At 41.9% G+C, this 15,643-nt stretch overlaps 1 protein-coding gene across 3 annotated transcripts in view; it reads right to left on the minus strand.

The window, feature by feature from the left end:
* Positions 1-15,643, minus strand: part of LOC122769747 (phospholipid-transporting ATPase ID-like) — a 29,899-nt gene that overhangs the window by 4,003 nt on the left and 10,253 nt on the right. For 2 of the 3 annotated variants that reach the window (XM_044026555.1, XM_044026556.1), the window contains exons 4-27: positions 13,433-13,546; positions 10,811-10,909; positions 8,721-8,782; positions 7,891-7,963; positions 7,222-7,292; positions 7,024-7,106; positions 6,773-6,931; positions 6,604-6,692; positions 5,848-6,041; positions 5,544-5,752; positions 5,369-5,412; positions 5,050-5,215; positions 4,771-4,959; positions 4,510-4,625; positions 4,132-4,296; positions 3,912-4,023; positions 3,539-3,644; positions 3,325-3,463; positions 2,756-2,939; positions 1,747-1,970; positions 1,430-1,513; positions 1,016-1,261; positions 793-931; positions 583-713 (exon numbers count right to left, since the gene is read on the minus strand). In XM_044026555.1, the coding sequence (XP_043882490.1) occupies positions 583-713; positions 793-931; positions 1,016-1,261; positions 1,430-1,513; positions 1,747-1,970; positions 2,756-2,939; positions 3,325-3,463; positions 3,539-3,644; positions 3,912-4,023; positions 4,132-4,296; positions 4,510-4,625; positions 4,771-4,959; positions 5,050-5,215; positions 5,369-5,412; positions 5,544-5,752; positions 5,848-6,041; positions 6,604-6,692; positions 6,773-6,931; positions 7,024-7,106; positions 7,222-7,292; positions 7,891-7,963; positions 8,721-8,782; positions 10,811-10,909; positions 13,433-13,546 (3,198 nt within the window). Of the gene's footprint in view, positions 1-582; positions 714-792; positions 932-1,015; positions 1,262-1,429; positions 1,514-1,746; positions 1,971-2,755; positions 2,940-3,324; positions 3,464-3,538; positions 3,645-3,911; positions 4,024-4,131; positions 4,297-4,509; positions 4,626-4,770; positions 4,960-5,049; positions 5,216-5,368; positions 5,413-5,543; positions 5,753-5,847; positions 6,042-6,603; positions 6,693-6,772; positions 6,932-7,023; positions 7,107-7,221; positions 7,293-7,890; positions 7,964-8,347; positions 8,467-8,720; positions 8,783-10,810; positions 10,910-13,432; positions 13,547-15,643 lie in introns of those variants that run through there. The other variant, XM_044026558.1, reaches the window with a different exon arrangement.

The raw sequence follows: 15,643 nt of genomic DNA on the forward strand, positions 1-15,643 counted from the left end.
ACCCTGGATTTTGGGAAAAAATCCTTTCCATCAACCCCAAACTTTCACCCGAACTTTTCAGATTACAAGGAAGTCTAGAGGGGCGGGGCTGAAGAACGCTGATTGGTTTCAGCCACGCAACCCACCTTCAAACAAGACCTCTAACAGAGGATGGAAAAAGAAGAACATCGCTATTGGACATTTCAAAAATATGGAAGAAAAGAGCGTATTTGCTGAGGAGGGTTGGGTTGACCAAGTGTTTATCTGAATAAACTGGCAGAACTATAATAACTAAATGTGCAGCACACGCCGTAACAAGTCCAGGAAAAGGAAATACATTTTCCAGAACTTTGAGGTGTGGTAGAAACACAGAGACCACACAGATTAATGGGAATTCTTTTAACCCAGATAAAGTTCCTGGTGATAAAAGTTACAGTTGCAATACACTCTCCTGTCTTGCAAGGTTAACAAAACAAATCCTGCAATCTGTGTGTGTGTGTGTCACCACAAAAGTCTAACATTTCCCATAAATTAAATCTCACCATTATGTGAACGCGACACTTAAGAGTAAGAAAGAGTGACAGTGCAAGTGTGGAGTGGTACCTTGTCATTGATGGTGGGGTAGAGCTGAATCCACAGGAAGCGGTAGGTAACCACAGGAAGAATGCACAGAGTGGAAGTGAGGAAAATGGTCAACCAGACATTGGGCTGGTTGAGAGTGTTTCGGGCAGTTCCTGATCAAAACACATGAACAATTTCAGACTATATTACACAGGTATTTCCCTGTGTAAACGCTGTTTACTGCACACTCACCTATGAAAGAGAAGGCAGACGGCAACATGAGAAACAGGCCGTCACTGTACATGGTGAAGGTGACCATGAAATACATGGCCAGGCTGCCCAGCACAAAGACAGTGTTGACTGCAGTCCAATAAGACATTTCCAGGCCCAACTGCAGACACAGAGACAAAACAATGACTTTTATTCTGACAGCGGAGGACATGTTTAGCCAAGAAGACCAAAGGTTTCCTCATACCTGGATGGTGACGGCAAACAGCAGGCATGTCTGCGTTACGAGGGCAAAGGACTGGTAATTGGCGACGTCCTTGCCGTCGTCTCTCACGGTGTTGTGCATGGCCGCGTAGGGGATGAAGAAGAGCACGAGGGAGCTGTAGCAGCTGTGGAGGGCACACTTGAAGAAGGATCTCTTACTGAAGTAGAGGTTAAGTTGACCGGGGACGTAGAGCTGTGGATGCTGGAAACTCCACACATCGTTCACATCCTGACCAAGACAAAGGCATTAAGTTTAGCTTTTTTTTTTAATTTGTCTTTTTGTATCACAAAACAGTTCTTTTGGTCTTCTGTACACTCTATTTCTATTTCTTATATATCCATCACATGTATGTAGAAAAGGTGATATTATAAAAACGCACACACACATCACAGTTACCTGATCAAACAGACTCATTCCCAGCACAGGTAGTGCTGTGTACACCAGATTGTAAAGTGTTATAAACCACTCATCATACACCGTCTGAAAATAAAATAAAATAAAAAATGAATTCAAAATAAATCTATATATGAGAAATGAACAAGAACAAGTTGACAATTCGCTGATATGTCATGATGCAAAGGTGTATTGTTTGTCTCTTTGGACGCAAATGTGACACATGTGACAATAACATTTGTATTATTCATTCATTGGTGGAGCCAATCCCAGCTGACAATGGGCAAAACGCAGGATACACGGCCCCCCCACCCCCTTACCTGTGCGGAGAAGCCGCAGAAGAAGGCGTACCAGAAATGGACGAAGGTGAAGGTGAAGTTCTTGTAGAAGAAGTAGCGCAGGAACTTGCACATGCGCAGGTAGGACCAGCGGCCGTGCACCAGCAGGAGGCGCTGCAGGAAGCGGAACTGAGCGAAAGAGAAGTCGCTGGACAGAACAGCCTGCATGCCCTCCTGACCTGAGATGCCCACACCTATATGAGCCGCTGTGCAGACACACAGAGAGGACGACAAGACCACATTCAGAGTGGTTCTTACGTTCACCTGAAGACGTCTACAAATAAACCTCCAACTCTTTGGCTGCTCCACTATATTTATTCATAACTGATTACTGATGTTTACCTTTAATGTATCTGTAAATGATCTGTTTGATGCATTGATTAATTATTGAAATAGGGAAGAAAATGCAAATAAAAATGTAAGAATGCTGCTATTATGCAATTAATGATTGATTCCATTTTGGTGGTGACCCCAACATGGATCTGGATTCAGGATTTCTTTTTAACCAATTATTTACCTTGAGAGATAGAGGAGTGTATTGACACTGTGGTGAAACAGCAGCCTCGGTCTCGTTTAGCCAAATGACCATTTCAACTGCACTCTCCACAGAAGCAGTGAGAGATGTATTTTACCAATAGTTGTCACCTCTGTAGCGATCTTTTAAACGTACGATGCATTTATTCCACTGATTTACAGTATGTGTCATCCAGGTCATAGTCATCTTCTGTGGTTAGAGAGGAGTCGTGAGGTTGCGTTGGTTCACCTCTCATCTAAGGGGCTTTTTCAGTTCTGACTAACTGGTGGAAAAACCGGGTATTTCGCCTCTGAGGCTGAAACCTGTCTGGAGTCATTCATTTGAACAATGCAGAATGCTTTCACCCCTCTGACCCAGTTTCAGGTTGTCCAAGGTGTGAAGGAGGGTCATTGGGGTTCCACCCTGTGTCATGCACATGCCTTTGAGAGAGGAACGTCACATCAAGCTGTACCTTACCTTTGATCATGCTGACATCGTTGGCTCCGTCCCCGATGGCCAGTGTGACCACTTGTTTGTACTTTTTGACCAGCTCGACCACCCGAGCTTTCTGCAGAGGAGTGACCCTGCAGCAAATCACTGATTTACACAGACACGCGGTCCTCAGGAACTCCAGCTCCATGCTGCGCTCCAGAGCGTACGCCTGAAGGGTGGACAGCAGGAGTCAGGAATAACACAACTGCTGAAAACATTACAATTTAAAGCTTAGCTTCGTCGATTCCTTTCAGTATTTAACTTGTTAATATGACGTTTAAACTGATTCCACAGTGTAATGGCAAAAGAAAAATGACACAGTCCACATTCATGTCGATCCCTTACAGGCCTTGCTTTCACTTTGTTATGATCTTTGCCAGCATTACAGGATTTTTAAATGGAAACTGCTTAAGTAGTAGAAGGTCATATATAGTATACATATATATACTATATATGACTATAGAACGTTGAACAAATGTTGAAAATTCACAGTTAATGGAAATAATGAGTAGAACAATTCAAAAAGGGATGTATACAAAGGTCTCATGACGTACCAGACTGTGGCCGTTAATAACCAGACCGTACTCGCCGCTCACCACCTCATCCGTCATCAATTTCACACCATTAACCGCCGTCCTTTCTGGCAGAAACATTGACTCCGGTGTATCTGGTTTCATAGATGTTCGGGCATTTCTGCTCCACAAGAGAATAAACAGATTAACACGTCATTTGATAATCCATTCTTTTATTTTATTGTTTTGCTCTGACCTCAGTTCCTCTCTGACGTCCTCAGGCGAGTTGCTGGAGATGATAAAGATCTCATTCATCTCCTCTCGCAGTAGGTTGCACGAGTAGCCAATGTTTTCTGCCGTTTCTGCAACACAAACGAGCAGCAGTGAGCAGACAATAACTGTACAGTTAATATACACACCAGAAATAAAAAGGTCAATGGCAAAACGTGGGTTTCAACAATTTTGAGGGAGACAGTCGAATATATTTGTGCTGCATTTATTTGTAAGAGAAAAAAAGAACAATTTGAAATATCCTTGACATAAAATACACAAAACAAGTTACTAGCATACATTTTAACATAAAACAAGATAAAAAAAAACCACTGCACATGATTAAATCTTCTCAGTACCTTGTTTGTCACCAGTCAAAACCCAGACTTTGATGTCAGCTTTGGAAAGCTGCTCAATAGTCTGAGGTACTCCGTCTTGTAACTTGTCTTCTATGGCTGTTGCTCCGAGCAGCTGAACACAATCAAACACATCATCATCATTATTATGAGACTCTGTGTGTATTTCAGCTCTAAATAATAGAAATTCTGCTCCTTTTCCCCCTGTTTTATTTCCACTTACCAGGAGATCGTTCTCTATCTCCTCGTACAACTGGTCCAGTTTGGTCTCCCGATCGCTCATTGTGGTGCTGGCCTCATGGTGGCGCTGTCTCCATTCATTGAAGTAGTCCTCATCAAGATCCTTATAGGCCAGTGCCAGAGTACGCAGGCCCTCCCCAGCAAACTCCTGCAGATCACAGATGCACATAGAGTATTAAGGATTTAAACTTCACGTGTAGGTAAACACATAAAAAAAACCAAAAAACCTCTGTTTTAAGACTTAAGATTTCTATCATGTGGACTTTATTTCTCTAGCTGGATAAGTTAAATACACATGTTGACTTACACACACTTAAATTCATGCGTGATGGCAGAACAATCACGTTGTCTTACTACTCACATTGAGGTGCTCTGTAGTGACGTCCATCAGTTTACTGCAGGATTGATGCAGCCTCTCGTAGATTATTGTGTCTGCACCTTTACAGTAGAGAGAGAGTTTCCCCTCTGGACTCCGAACTGTGAAAACAAACATGCATAAGAACAAATGTCTTTTGCAAATTTGAATGATCTTTTATCTATCTAAAACTCCCGAACTTCTCCAGATACAGAAGATTACCTGAAAAACCACATTATAAACTGTAGGCAGTGCATCATATTATACCTATGACAGACATCCTCTTGCGAACGTTGTTGAAATCCAGGATGGCCAGAAGTTCGTAGCTGCGCTGCTGTCCCATTTCCATGATGGAAATGCTGTCTGGCGTACGTGAGCGAAACACGAAACCAAAGTTTCGGGCTGCCGTCACCAAGGCTCCCTCATCTGGGGACTGGGCCAGGTAGAGAAGCTCACCTGGAGGAGAGAAAATGTCATTCTTTGTTCAGCTGTAACATGCAATCTAAACTATTTCCATGCCGTTGGACACTCGTTACACACACTGACCCTCCGTCTTCTCCTCAGCCATGACGGTGTGGCAGAGGGCCAGCAGTCTGAAGAAAGCATGGACCTCTGGGTTCTCCAGCTTCACTGCCTCCACCAAGGCGTGGTCATGGAACACAAAGCGTGGGTCAGCAAGAGGGTTGAAGGAGAAGTCCACTATCTCTGTACTCTGGAGAGACAACAGAAAGCTCCTGAGGTTTCTCAAAACACAGTGGTAAGATGTTCACACTGTAATCAAATCTGTGATGGACTTGTGTGAATGACTCACTTCTTTTCTCCCAAAGAGGAAAACAACACTAACACATTGTTCACAGTAACTCACCTCAGTAATTTCTAGTCTTTGACCAGTGTAGTCATAAACATCTCCTGCAAAGAAGAGCAAAGCATATAATGTATATTGCTTTGCTTTCGTTGTCTTTAAATTGCATGTGTATATTGAATCATCTTGATGAATTGCTTGCTTTCTGACAGTTTAAAAATCAGGTACTGAATCTTACCATAGGATTTGCCGTTGATGGAGCACTTGTTGAAAATCATGATATTCTGAGTGAGTGTCCCTGTTTTGTCACTGAAGACGTATTTAATTTGGCCTAGCTCCTCATTCAGGGTGGTGGTCCGAGCCTCGGCTGGGGTGTCATTGCGAGCGTAGTACATCTTCCTGTCCCAGTCAATGTAGAAGCTGTTCCCTAGTCGAATGATCTCCACACTGCCAAAAAAGATGTTGATGTCTGATATCATTTCAACTCCTTTAAAGCCCTTAAAAAAAGTCAAGCTTTGCGTCTTATTATTTACACACGTTACCTGACGTAGAGGGAGATGGGCACCACAGTGTTGAGGATAATGACGTAGGACCAGAACGTGAGGAAGGCCGAGAACCCAGCATCAGTGGCATCTTGCCTCGGCAGGAAAACTGTGAACTGTGAGCCTTCGTTCACCTCCCAGAACCAGTTTCCTATAGCCAAGATGGTGCACATGAAGGCCAGGAAACCAAAGATCTGCGGGGGGGAAGAGGTCAAAGAGCCAAAGTCAGAGGTCAAAGTAACACCTGAAAGAGAACAGTATGTATGTGAGGTATGTTAGTACGAGAATCACTTCAACAATGTATGGGAATATACTACATCATGTAATAATAATAATAATAACAATAATGATAATAATGATAATAATAATAACAATAATACTAATAATAATAATAATGATAATAATAAAAATAAAATTATAATAAAACACTAGCAACGTTTTATTCTGTTATTATTTCAATTTTGCATTCTATTTTCATTTCAAACACAACTCTCACAATAATAAAAATAATAGAATAACAATACAAAAAATAATAATTCCATTACGGAAACGTGCTGCATTCACTTAAAATTACTTTTTTTAAAGTTTTTTTTTAGGTGAATACAATACGCTTCCGTACTCCTTTAACATTCTGTTGACAAAGTAATAGTTTCTGCATGTGTCGTGTTGCTCTTACACACCCTAACACACATCAGCAGTGTTCTGTAAATTACACTCATTACAAACAACAAAAGTCAAATGTTGTGTTGGGCTCACACAGAGGACGAGGACATTCATCAGACGATCTATACTCGTCCTCTTGAATGTGCTTTTCCCACAGTTCTGCATCAGCTTTGTTTCTGGACCTGCAAAACAAAACAGACACACATAAGTCCACAGAAAATGAGACCGAGGAGATGCCATTGAAACCAAACGTCACACCCACCTCCAAACAGCACCAGTCCAAAGCACCACTCAGTGTTCCTCAGGGTGCAGCCTCTCAGCAGGATCTTCTTGTTATCTAGTGGGTATTTCTGACCGGCACATGTTAGTGTTCCTGTGAATTGATCGAGGCGGTTGTTGGGGGCCTCACAGCATACCTCGCCTTCAGGGAGCGAGAGGTGACAGCAGGTTTGAGATAGGGCACTGGATAATATTAAAGTCCATAATGTAAGCAGCGTTGCATTTTTTTTGTACCATTGAAGTCAGCAAGTTTTTCGACATCGTCTCCAAGGTCTCCTGTCACCGTCAAGGCCTGCCTCACCTTCAGGTTCGTCTCTCTATGGACGACAAGAAGAGAGAGGAGGAAAATACAGAGTCGGCGGACAAAAGTGACGATTTTTTTGGTATTAAGAAGAATTTCAGTTATGAAGAAGCACAGATACACCGACTCACCCGTCCAGCTCTGCTGTCTCAATATAAACCAGGTTGAGTGGTTCACTGCTGGAGAGCAGCAGGAGGTCAGCCTGGAAGTACACAGGGATTTATCACTGAAAGCTGTTGTTAGATTGTCATTCTGATAAGACAAAATGGAGAAAGAAAACACCAAACTGGCCTGTACTTGAGTAATGACACAATATTTCTTAGGAAGAGGAAATTGTCATTTCCTTAACTTCTAGGGAAACAGTGTAGATCCAGGCTTTTTTGCCCCACTTTCTTTGACAAAACCCCCCAAAAAATCATCAAGCTTTTTAACTATTTACACGGCAAATAAACATGGGAATGGTAAATGTAGATGGGAGCCAACGCGGGGCAGATGAGGTCACAGAGAAAACACTGTCAAAGGCTCGAGTGTAGCTGCACGTCTGAGCTAAAGTCAGAGGTAATCAAGCTGTCAACCAGATAATTATTCACAAAAAGTAAAGGCAATAAAGAAACAAAAAAACGAGGTCTGTCATTCTATTCTTTTATAGTTTCTATCATTTCTTTATTTCATTCTTTGCACACGGCGACACTGAGGTGAGGTGTCATGCCGTGTGCAAAGATAAAAGGAAGATTGCAAATGAAATAAAGTTACTGTAGGTGACATTTTTTGGTGTCGGGTTTCATTTTCCCGTTACTCACCGTGACAAACTGGTTGTTTTCCAGCTTGATGATGTCTCCGACCTGGACGTTCATCCATTTCTCGCTGCGTAGTCTGAAAACAGGAGACACGTTGTAAGGACATGTTTGGACAATGTGGGTCCCTCCCCCTGCACTGCATGTTCCTGTCAGGTTCTTTTATTATTTGTCTCTGTCTCTGTCATTGATAACAAGACATAGGTTGCTAAGCAAAAATGACATTCTGTTTTAAGGATTTTACCTTTTTGTTTCAATTCATGTTGGTAAATGAAGCATTTTTTAAGTCAATTTAATTCATAAAGAAATGAAAATAATCTTACAACCTGCAGAGATCAACATTTAGGTCCTCAGACAAAGTTCACATCTGTTGTTCTATAATTGGATTTTATACCTTATATATAGTTAAAATGTGTCTGAAAACATGGAGACAGAACAATTTGGATTTCAAGCACATTTTCACCTTTGCATGACCTCCAGTTCTTCAGCTTATAGACCCGCCTGCTAGATATTTTTGTCCTGCTGATGTATATTTGTATTCTTCTTTCCTGTATATGGACTCATCTGTTTATTCCTCCTGTGCTAAATAACCTAAACTCTGTCCAGGACAGGAAACAGCTGCAGGGTGGTGGGCAGAGCTTGTCTTTGTATCCTGTTGACCCGAAGTCTGCCAGTTGAAACATGAGAGGTGAGCTTTATATGTAGCATCTGACAGATGAAGCATACAAACCTCATTCTACCAGGGACAGAATAGGACTATGAATTTCCCATGATGCACTGAACATTTACAAGCATACTTTAAATGTACATGCACAAACAGTACTACACAAACTTACTTTCTGTCGATAAGGACTTGAGCTTTTCGGTTGTTGACTTGATTGTCGCTCCGGTGACGATTCTGGAAACAGCACACACACACACACACATAATAATTGGCTTTTATTATAGAAATAAATCATGTTTCACGTTCTCTGTAAAGAAAACTTAACTTATGTGAGCCACCTTTCTCTCTGTGATTGATTATGGTGACATACTGCACAGGCATGCAGCCTCCTCCACTCTGAGGAGCCTCGGTTCAGTGCGTCATGCTTCTCTACGTTTCCTTTTCAAAATCTCTCACTCACCACTGCATTCTCTATGATTTAGTTGGCCGGACATCATTAACTATTTGTACACAACAACACTGGTATATGGTCATCCATAGAGCGCTCATAGATGTCTCATTAACTTGAAAGATAAACACAGGATTGACTGGTGCTTTATAAAAACTTTTGGCTTAGAGATATTTTGATCGTTTACAAGTACAACATATAAGAAGTATCTGTAACTATGGCTGCAGCTTTTTTTTTGCAATTTGATCCATAGTCAGACTCTCCTCCAACAAAAAAAACCCTCTGAAAATCTCATTAGCTACTTCACCCAGTTGGTTCCCTGTTCTTTGTTGTAGCTGCATCTTCTTTTCTTTGCTGTAATTTACAACATTTTTTACACAAACTCTTTTTTCAAAAATCTACATTACAATACATTTAAATACGTGTTTTATATCAGTTTGCTTTCGTATGGCCTCCTACAATATATTATGTTACATAACTACTATGTGTGTGTGTGCGTGTGTGTGTGTGTGTGTGTGTGTGTGGTGACCACAGAATCAACTCTCTCGTCTTGTCAGACGAATTCTGATAAATTCCTGTATGCACATCTTCGCAGTCTCATATGAGAGAATAACAGAACATACAAAACAAGAATTAGCTGTGTGATTATGCTTTCTGAGGCAGATACTACACTTATAAAGAGATTTCTAAATCTCAATCGGACATCCTGGTTAAACAGAGGTAAACAAGACAGCACTGAATTAACCTGGAAAATATTTGTTATATTTTTTTAGATTACATTATCACTTACAACCTTAGAGATTGTGTTATCATTTCCCATAATGATACTGAAGTGTAAATACGTGTGGGAGGAATTGGATCAAAGAAGAACCACACATGACAGATATTCACCTGAAAATAGACACTCTCTAAAGAGTTGTTCAAGCGGCTTTCTCAATAGGCTGCTTTACCTGTGCAAGGTCATCTCCCTTACTCTATACCTGGCTGAGTTGAAAGGTTGTGCTCAGATCAAATGAAGCCTGACTACTGTGACCTCATTAAAGTAACATATGTGTCCCGGCGATGGCTGTGGTCCAGGACAGATGCTGCTTCTCAACAACAAAAACACTCTCGTTCTCCTTCTTGAGCAAATGTTTAACCCGTTACATCAGTTATTTCCTCTTGGTGGTTTGGTATTAGGTTATTGAGTGTCACGTGCACGCACACACACACACACACACACACACACACAAGCACACTGGTGCATTTGCTCCGTGAACAGCAGAAGTAAAAACTGATTTTCCTTCCATTGTTTTACAGGTAGGCTACATTTTGTGCCCTCTCAATTCTTGTAAAGCGATAAAAGAAAACCCTTTGTCTGTTAGCAAAAGCATATATATATATATCTATATATATATATATATATATACATACATATATATGTATATGGTCAACTCCCACTAAAGGTCAGTCTATGTGACCTACAGTAAGAGTGAAGAAAGGGGGATTTTTTTGCTATTGCGTTATCAGTCTTGATTCCCGTTCCCAGACCTGAAAACTGTTGGGCAATAGTTTCACAATTCTTAAAAACACTTCTTGAAATAACTGAAATGAAACACTGGCTGCGTGTTGTTATGTTAAGTAGACCGATGAAGGCTTATGTGAATAAATAAACGAGAGTTGTGTGTTTCCCTCTAAGGAAATGACTTTATCAACACCCATTTTATATTAAAACACACATACTAGATAGGTCTGGACAGCGTTATTGCCTTGAATGTGCTAAAATCTACCTGTAAATGTGTTTAAAATGTCAAATTCTCACACGGAGGACTTACAATATCATCAGTCGCATCCTTGGCTGCCGTCACCGTCAGCACGAGGACCAGAGGCACAACAGTGGTGAACCAGGACAGAGAGGAGATTTGAGGAATCACCTGCAGAATAAAGATCACACTATCAGGATGTACTTTACTTTTCGAATGTATTGTAGAAAGAGAAATAAGAAAGGAAAAAGAGGAAATGCCAAAATGTCTGAGTGAGAGACAGAAAGTCTATGAGAGAGAAGTTATTTAAGGCACAGGAAACATACACATGACATGATAACACAAAGGACACTACAGTATGTGTGGACCTACACATGCACATGTACAACATGAAAGTAAAAAACATCGGAATGGAAAAAAGTGAGAAGAAAGTGTTAAGACGTGGGTGTCTCAGGTTTTCCATTTAATAACTTTCTAATCAATATACTTCTGTGGAGGCGTTTACAAGAAAACTCCTTTCCTCGATTTTGCAAACATCATTAATAACTTGAACTGGTTTTGATTCCATTGAGATGTGTTTTATGATTTGATACAGTTTAGTTTAAACTATTAGTCTTTTAAACTTGTCCAAGTAATTTTATTAAATGCACTCCTGTGGTCTGAGGCCCTGTTAGATACATTTAAATACAAATGAACTGATGTGACAATGTATTATTCATTTAAAGTGATACTATGCTGTCCTACTTCTGTGGAGCAACGTAGCCAATTTGCACAGAATGAAACAACTTCCTGTCACACTTCTTTAATTTCTGCACTTTGTTCATCCATATCCTCTTTGGTAACCACAGAGTTTCACTGTGAGAACTGTGAACGTGTCGTGTTCAATTGCATGTGTGCGATTCTCACGTCTCGGTCTCTTTAATGTGGCGCTCAGAGAAATGAGGACGCGAGACAGTGCGGAGAACAAATCTCAGGTCCTTCAAAACGTTTTCAAAAGTCTTAAATTCATGTTACAGAGTTTGAACATTTATTTTACGGCTCAGTTATAATAATTGTATCATTTGCATATTATTTTTTTTTTGTTTTTGTTTTTTTTAATGTGTCCTGTCCAGTACCCATGAAATATGGTTGACTGCATGCCTGGTGGTGTCAGACAGATCTGTTATGCGCAGGGCGAGTCTGTGAACTGCAGTGTTTTTATTTATTTGTTTTATGATTATGTGATTATGTGGCAGCCGGACCGGACAGGGGGACAGGGAGTGGGCAGACAAGGGGAGGAGGGAGAGGGGGTGGGGGTGGACAACAGTATAATGCATGGGTTAGTAACATTTAATTGAAATTATATAAAATAGACAGAACATACTTGACAAGACAAAACATAGACAACATAGATCAGGTACAGTTTCTATAGTAATTGTTAACAACCACATCAAGAGAGTGTGTCCAAGTTTACAAGAGCTATATCAGTTAAGTATAATTTATCTTAGTGTGCGTGTGTGTGTGTGCGTGATCGCACATATCTGTGTATATGTGCAGGGGTTGTCATTAGGTGTGATTGGAATCTGGGTGGGAGACCCAGGGCGCCCAGCAGCCATACAGGGCAGGAGAGGCCCACAGCCACTACCACCCAGGATAGCAACGCATCCACCCCGCAGGGGGGCCAGTCGGAGGAGTGTGAGGCGGAAGCCCCCCCACCCACGGTCGACCTGAGGGAGCCAGTGGCAATAAGACCATGGACAGAGGCCAAGCCACAACACACCCAGACAGGCCGCAGAGGCCCAGGACCCCCGCACCCAGAGCCTGCCTGCGCCCGAGGGCAGGGCCAGCCCACCACCGGGGGGAGTAGAGCCCCGCCCCCCAGACCGCCCACCGAGGAGGCACAGCCAGAGACCCACCACAGCCCCCCCCCAAACCCAGAGAGGGACAGGTGGAGGCCCACGTAGGGCCACCAGCCGAGGGGGCCCCCAGAGATGGAAGACAGGCAGACCCCCGAGCCGGTCCATGGCAGATTCCCCAGGCAGAGGCGGGGCCAGAGGTCCAAGGACCCGCCATGGGCGCCCCGGAGAGGAGTCCCCCAACATCCAGGAGCGCCTGTGCCCACCGACGACCCCCGCCGGGTAAGCAGACCGCCGCCCACCACGGCAGGGGACCAGATCCCCCACGTCCAGCGACGCCCCCGGGCCACCGCCACCCCCACCCCAGCCCACCGGTGAATGATTTGGTGGTGTGTGATGTGTGATATGGGGTATGTTGGTGTCTAGTGTGCAGTTAAAATGGCGGGGGAAGATGTGGCACGGGTATCTCTCGCCCAGCAGGCCCTAATGTCTAACATGCGATAAAATGTTATTATGCTTTTAATGTCAGTATGAAATTGCTTGCTAGATAGATGGAAGTCTGCACGGTGTGTGTGTGTGTGTGTGTGTGTACCTGTTACCTCTTCAGGACATCTTTCCTGGCATAAACACTGATCAGTAGTCCTCACTGAGAACAAACTAATGAGGCAGAATCTAATTTCTGAGGACCTGATTAAGTTTATGGCCTAATTGTAGTTAGGTCAAGGTTAGGGTCAGACATTGTGTGTTTAGGATTAAGGTTAGCGATAAGGATTAGTGTTTAGGATTTCCAAAAGTCAGGGCAGAGTAGCTGTGCAAACCTGTGTGTGTGTGTGCGTGTGCTTGTGTGTGTTTCTCTGACCTGAAGCACCAGCAGAAAGAGGAAGTAGGCATTTGCGATCCTCTGGAATTGCTCAAACAGGTTGAGAGGTAGGAAGGTGAAGAGGTTGTACTTGGAGGTCTTGATGGCGTTCGTCTGGCAGAGATGTAAGAGGAGAAGGTGTGACTTCATTTCAAGGACTGATGTTGTTTGGCGGTTTATTGAAGCTCGTTATCAAGAATTCATGACAGATACTGAGAATACATTTGGATTTAGAATATAATACTTATGTCAAGTTTCTGTTGAATATTCACTGTGTTCATAACATACCATTTAAAAAAACAGTTTTCACAAAAGCTGTGACCATGTGACCAAAATAAACAAAAACTCCCAACCACCTTGTTGTGAACTGCAGCCTTTGTGATTGCAGTTTCCATTTGAAAATGATTTAATTGTTCAGCCTTACTTACATTTTTTTTATTTTTAGACATTTCAAGCTTTACTGCACTTCCATCAAATCTAACATTTAAATTTATGAGTTAAAGCTGGGGTAGGTAACATATTTATGGTGTTGCCGATCAATATGTCCACGATAATCTTTCAGCGTATTGAATATGCATTGATCTGGGAGAGTATTCCTGACTAAAAATAACTTATTTAGGATTTAGTTAGATTCTAATTCCGGAGGGAAATTTGACAGAAATCCTTGTATTTCTGCGTCATTATGATAAGCACAGAAAGATCATTATCATCCATTTTACATTCTACCTACATCATTTTCTGCTAGTGGAACAAAAAACAACATGGGACAGAAAACCATGAGTGGAAAAGTAAATGCTGGCACTGATAATGAGCATGTTCGTTTGGGCTATACTGTATGTGTGTGTGCAGTACGTTGTGTCACTTTGCTTTGTGTGAATCCCTTTAACATTTAAAGGCCATTTTTCATAAATGTGGCCCCATGTATACAGAATACTGATGGTAGGTCATCACAAACATTTGCCAATGTTTATGGCTGTTTAAATAAATACAGATGTTTGATTTGTGTAATGCTAACGAAAAGCAGAACACGATTCCGGGATCAAGAACCTGGAATTCTGTATGACAACAAAAATACTGATAAGTTAAGCACGTCTCAACTTGTGGAGGTTATATATTGAAAGAATTCAGCTTGACTCTCTGAGGTGTTGTTGTCTGCAGAGAGGAATTCTTTACAGATGACTTCCCTTCAGTCTAATCTGGTGGGAGTTGTTTACTCTGCGACAGGTGGATCTTATCAGGGAGCTAAAAGCTCCGAGCAGCCGCTGGACTGCGACGCCCATGTCACTTTATCACTGAATCAACTCTGCCAACAAACCGAGGACTGCTGAAGATGTTTAAATACTCAAGTTGAACAAATGAGACTTTACAGCCTTTGTGGTATTTCCCGCACATTTCATTCGTCAGATTAATTAAGTGGGGGGGAAAAAATACATGAGCTTTTCCATGTTTTTAGATCATATATTAGTAATATTTTAATTTCATTTAGTCTCTTTTGCATTTGTCATTTCGTGAAAACTAATGAAAAACATGAGGAGGAAGCCACAGGCGTTTTTAACCAAGGCTGTTGTAGGGATGCACTTCTGCCACGTCCTTTCATACTTCTTCTTCTTCTTTTGGGGTCGCCACAGTGGATCACCTGCCTCCATCTTGCCCCCGTCTCTTGTGTCCTCTTCTGTTACACCAACTGTCCTCTCAACATCCCTGAACCTTCTCTGTGGTCTTCCTCTTATCCTCCTGACCGGCAGCTCCATCTCCAACATCCTTTCTCCAATAAAATCACTTTCCCTCTTCTGCATGTGACCGAACCATCTCAACCTTGCCTCTCTTACTTATTTCCAAACTGTTCAACCTGAACTGTCCCTTGAATATGTTAGAATTCGAATCCTGTCCATCCTGGTCACTCCCGCCATGTCCTTTCTTGAATGACTGAATTCTCGACAAAAACCACTTTGATCTACTTCTTTGGTCCAAAGCTGTGTTTCACAACTCTTGCGTTTGTGTGCGTCACGTTTCTCCATTAAAAAAGAACGCACACAAAAAGGTTGCTGCGTGTGAACCCTTATAAAGAAACACTTGTTATTATAAACCCAGGTTTGACAATACCTAAATGTCTAACATTGTTTATAACTTTTCCATGTCTCTGCTTTGATACATTGACTTATTTACAATTGTTTTTTTTTTTAAAAACCGTCCCGCTCCATAAAGCTCTTG

Source organism: Solea senegalensis, linkage group LG5 (assembly GCF_019176455.1).
Source record: "Solea senegalensis isolate Sse05_10M linkage group LG5, IFAPA_SoseM_1, whole genome shotgun sequence".
NCBI classification, from domain to species: Eukaryota; Metazoa; Chordata; class Actinopteri; order Pleuronectiformes; family Soleidae; genus Solea; species Solea senegalensis.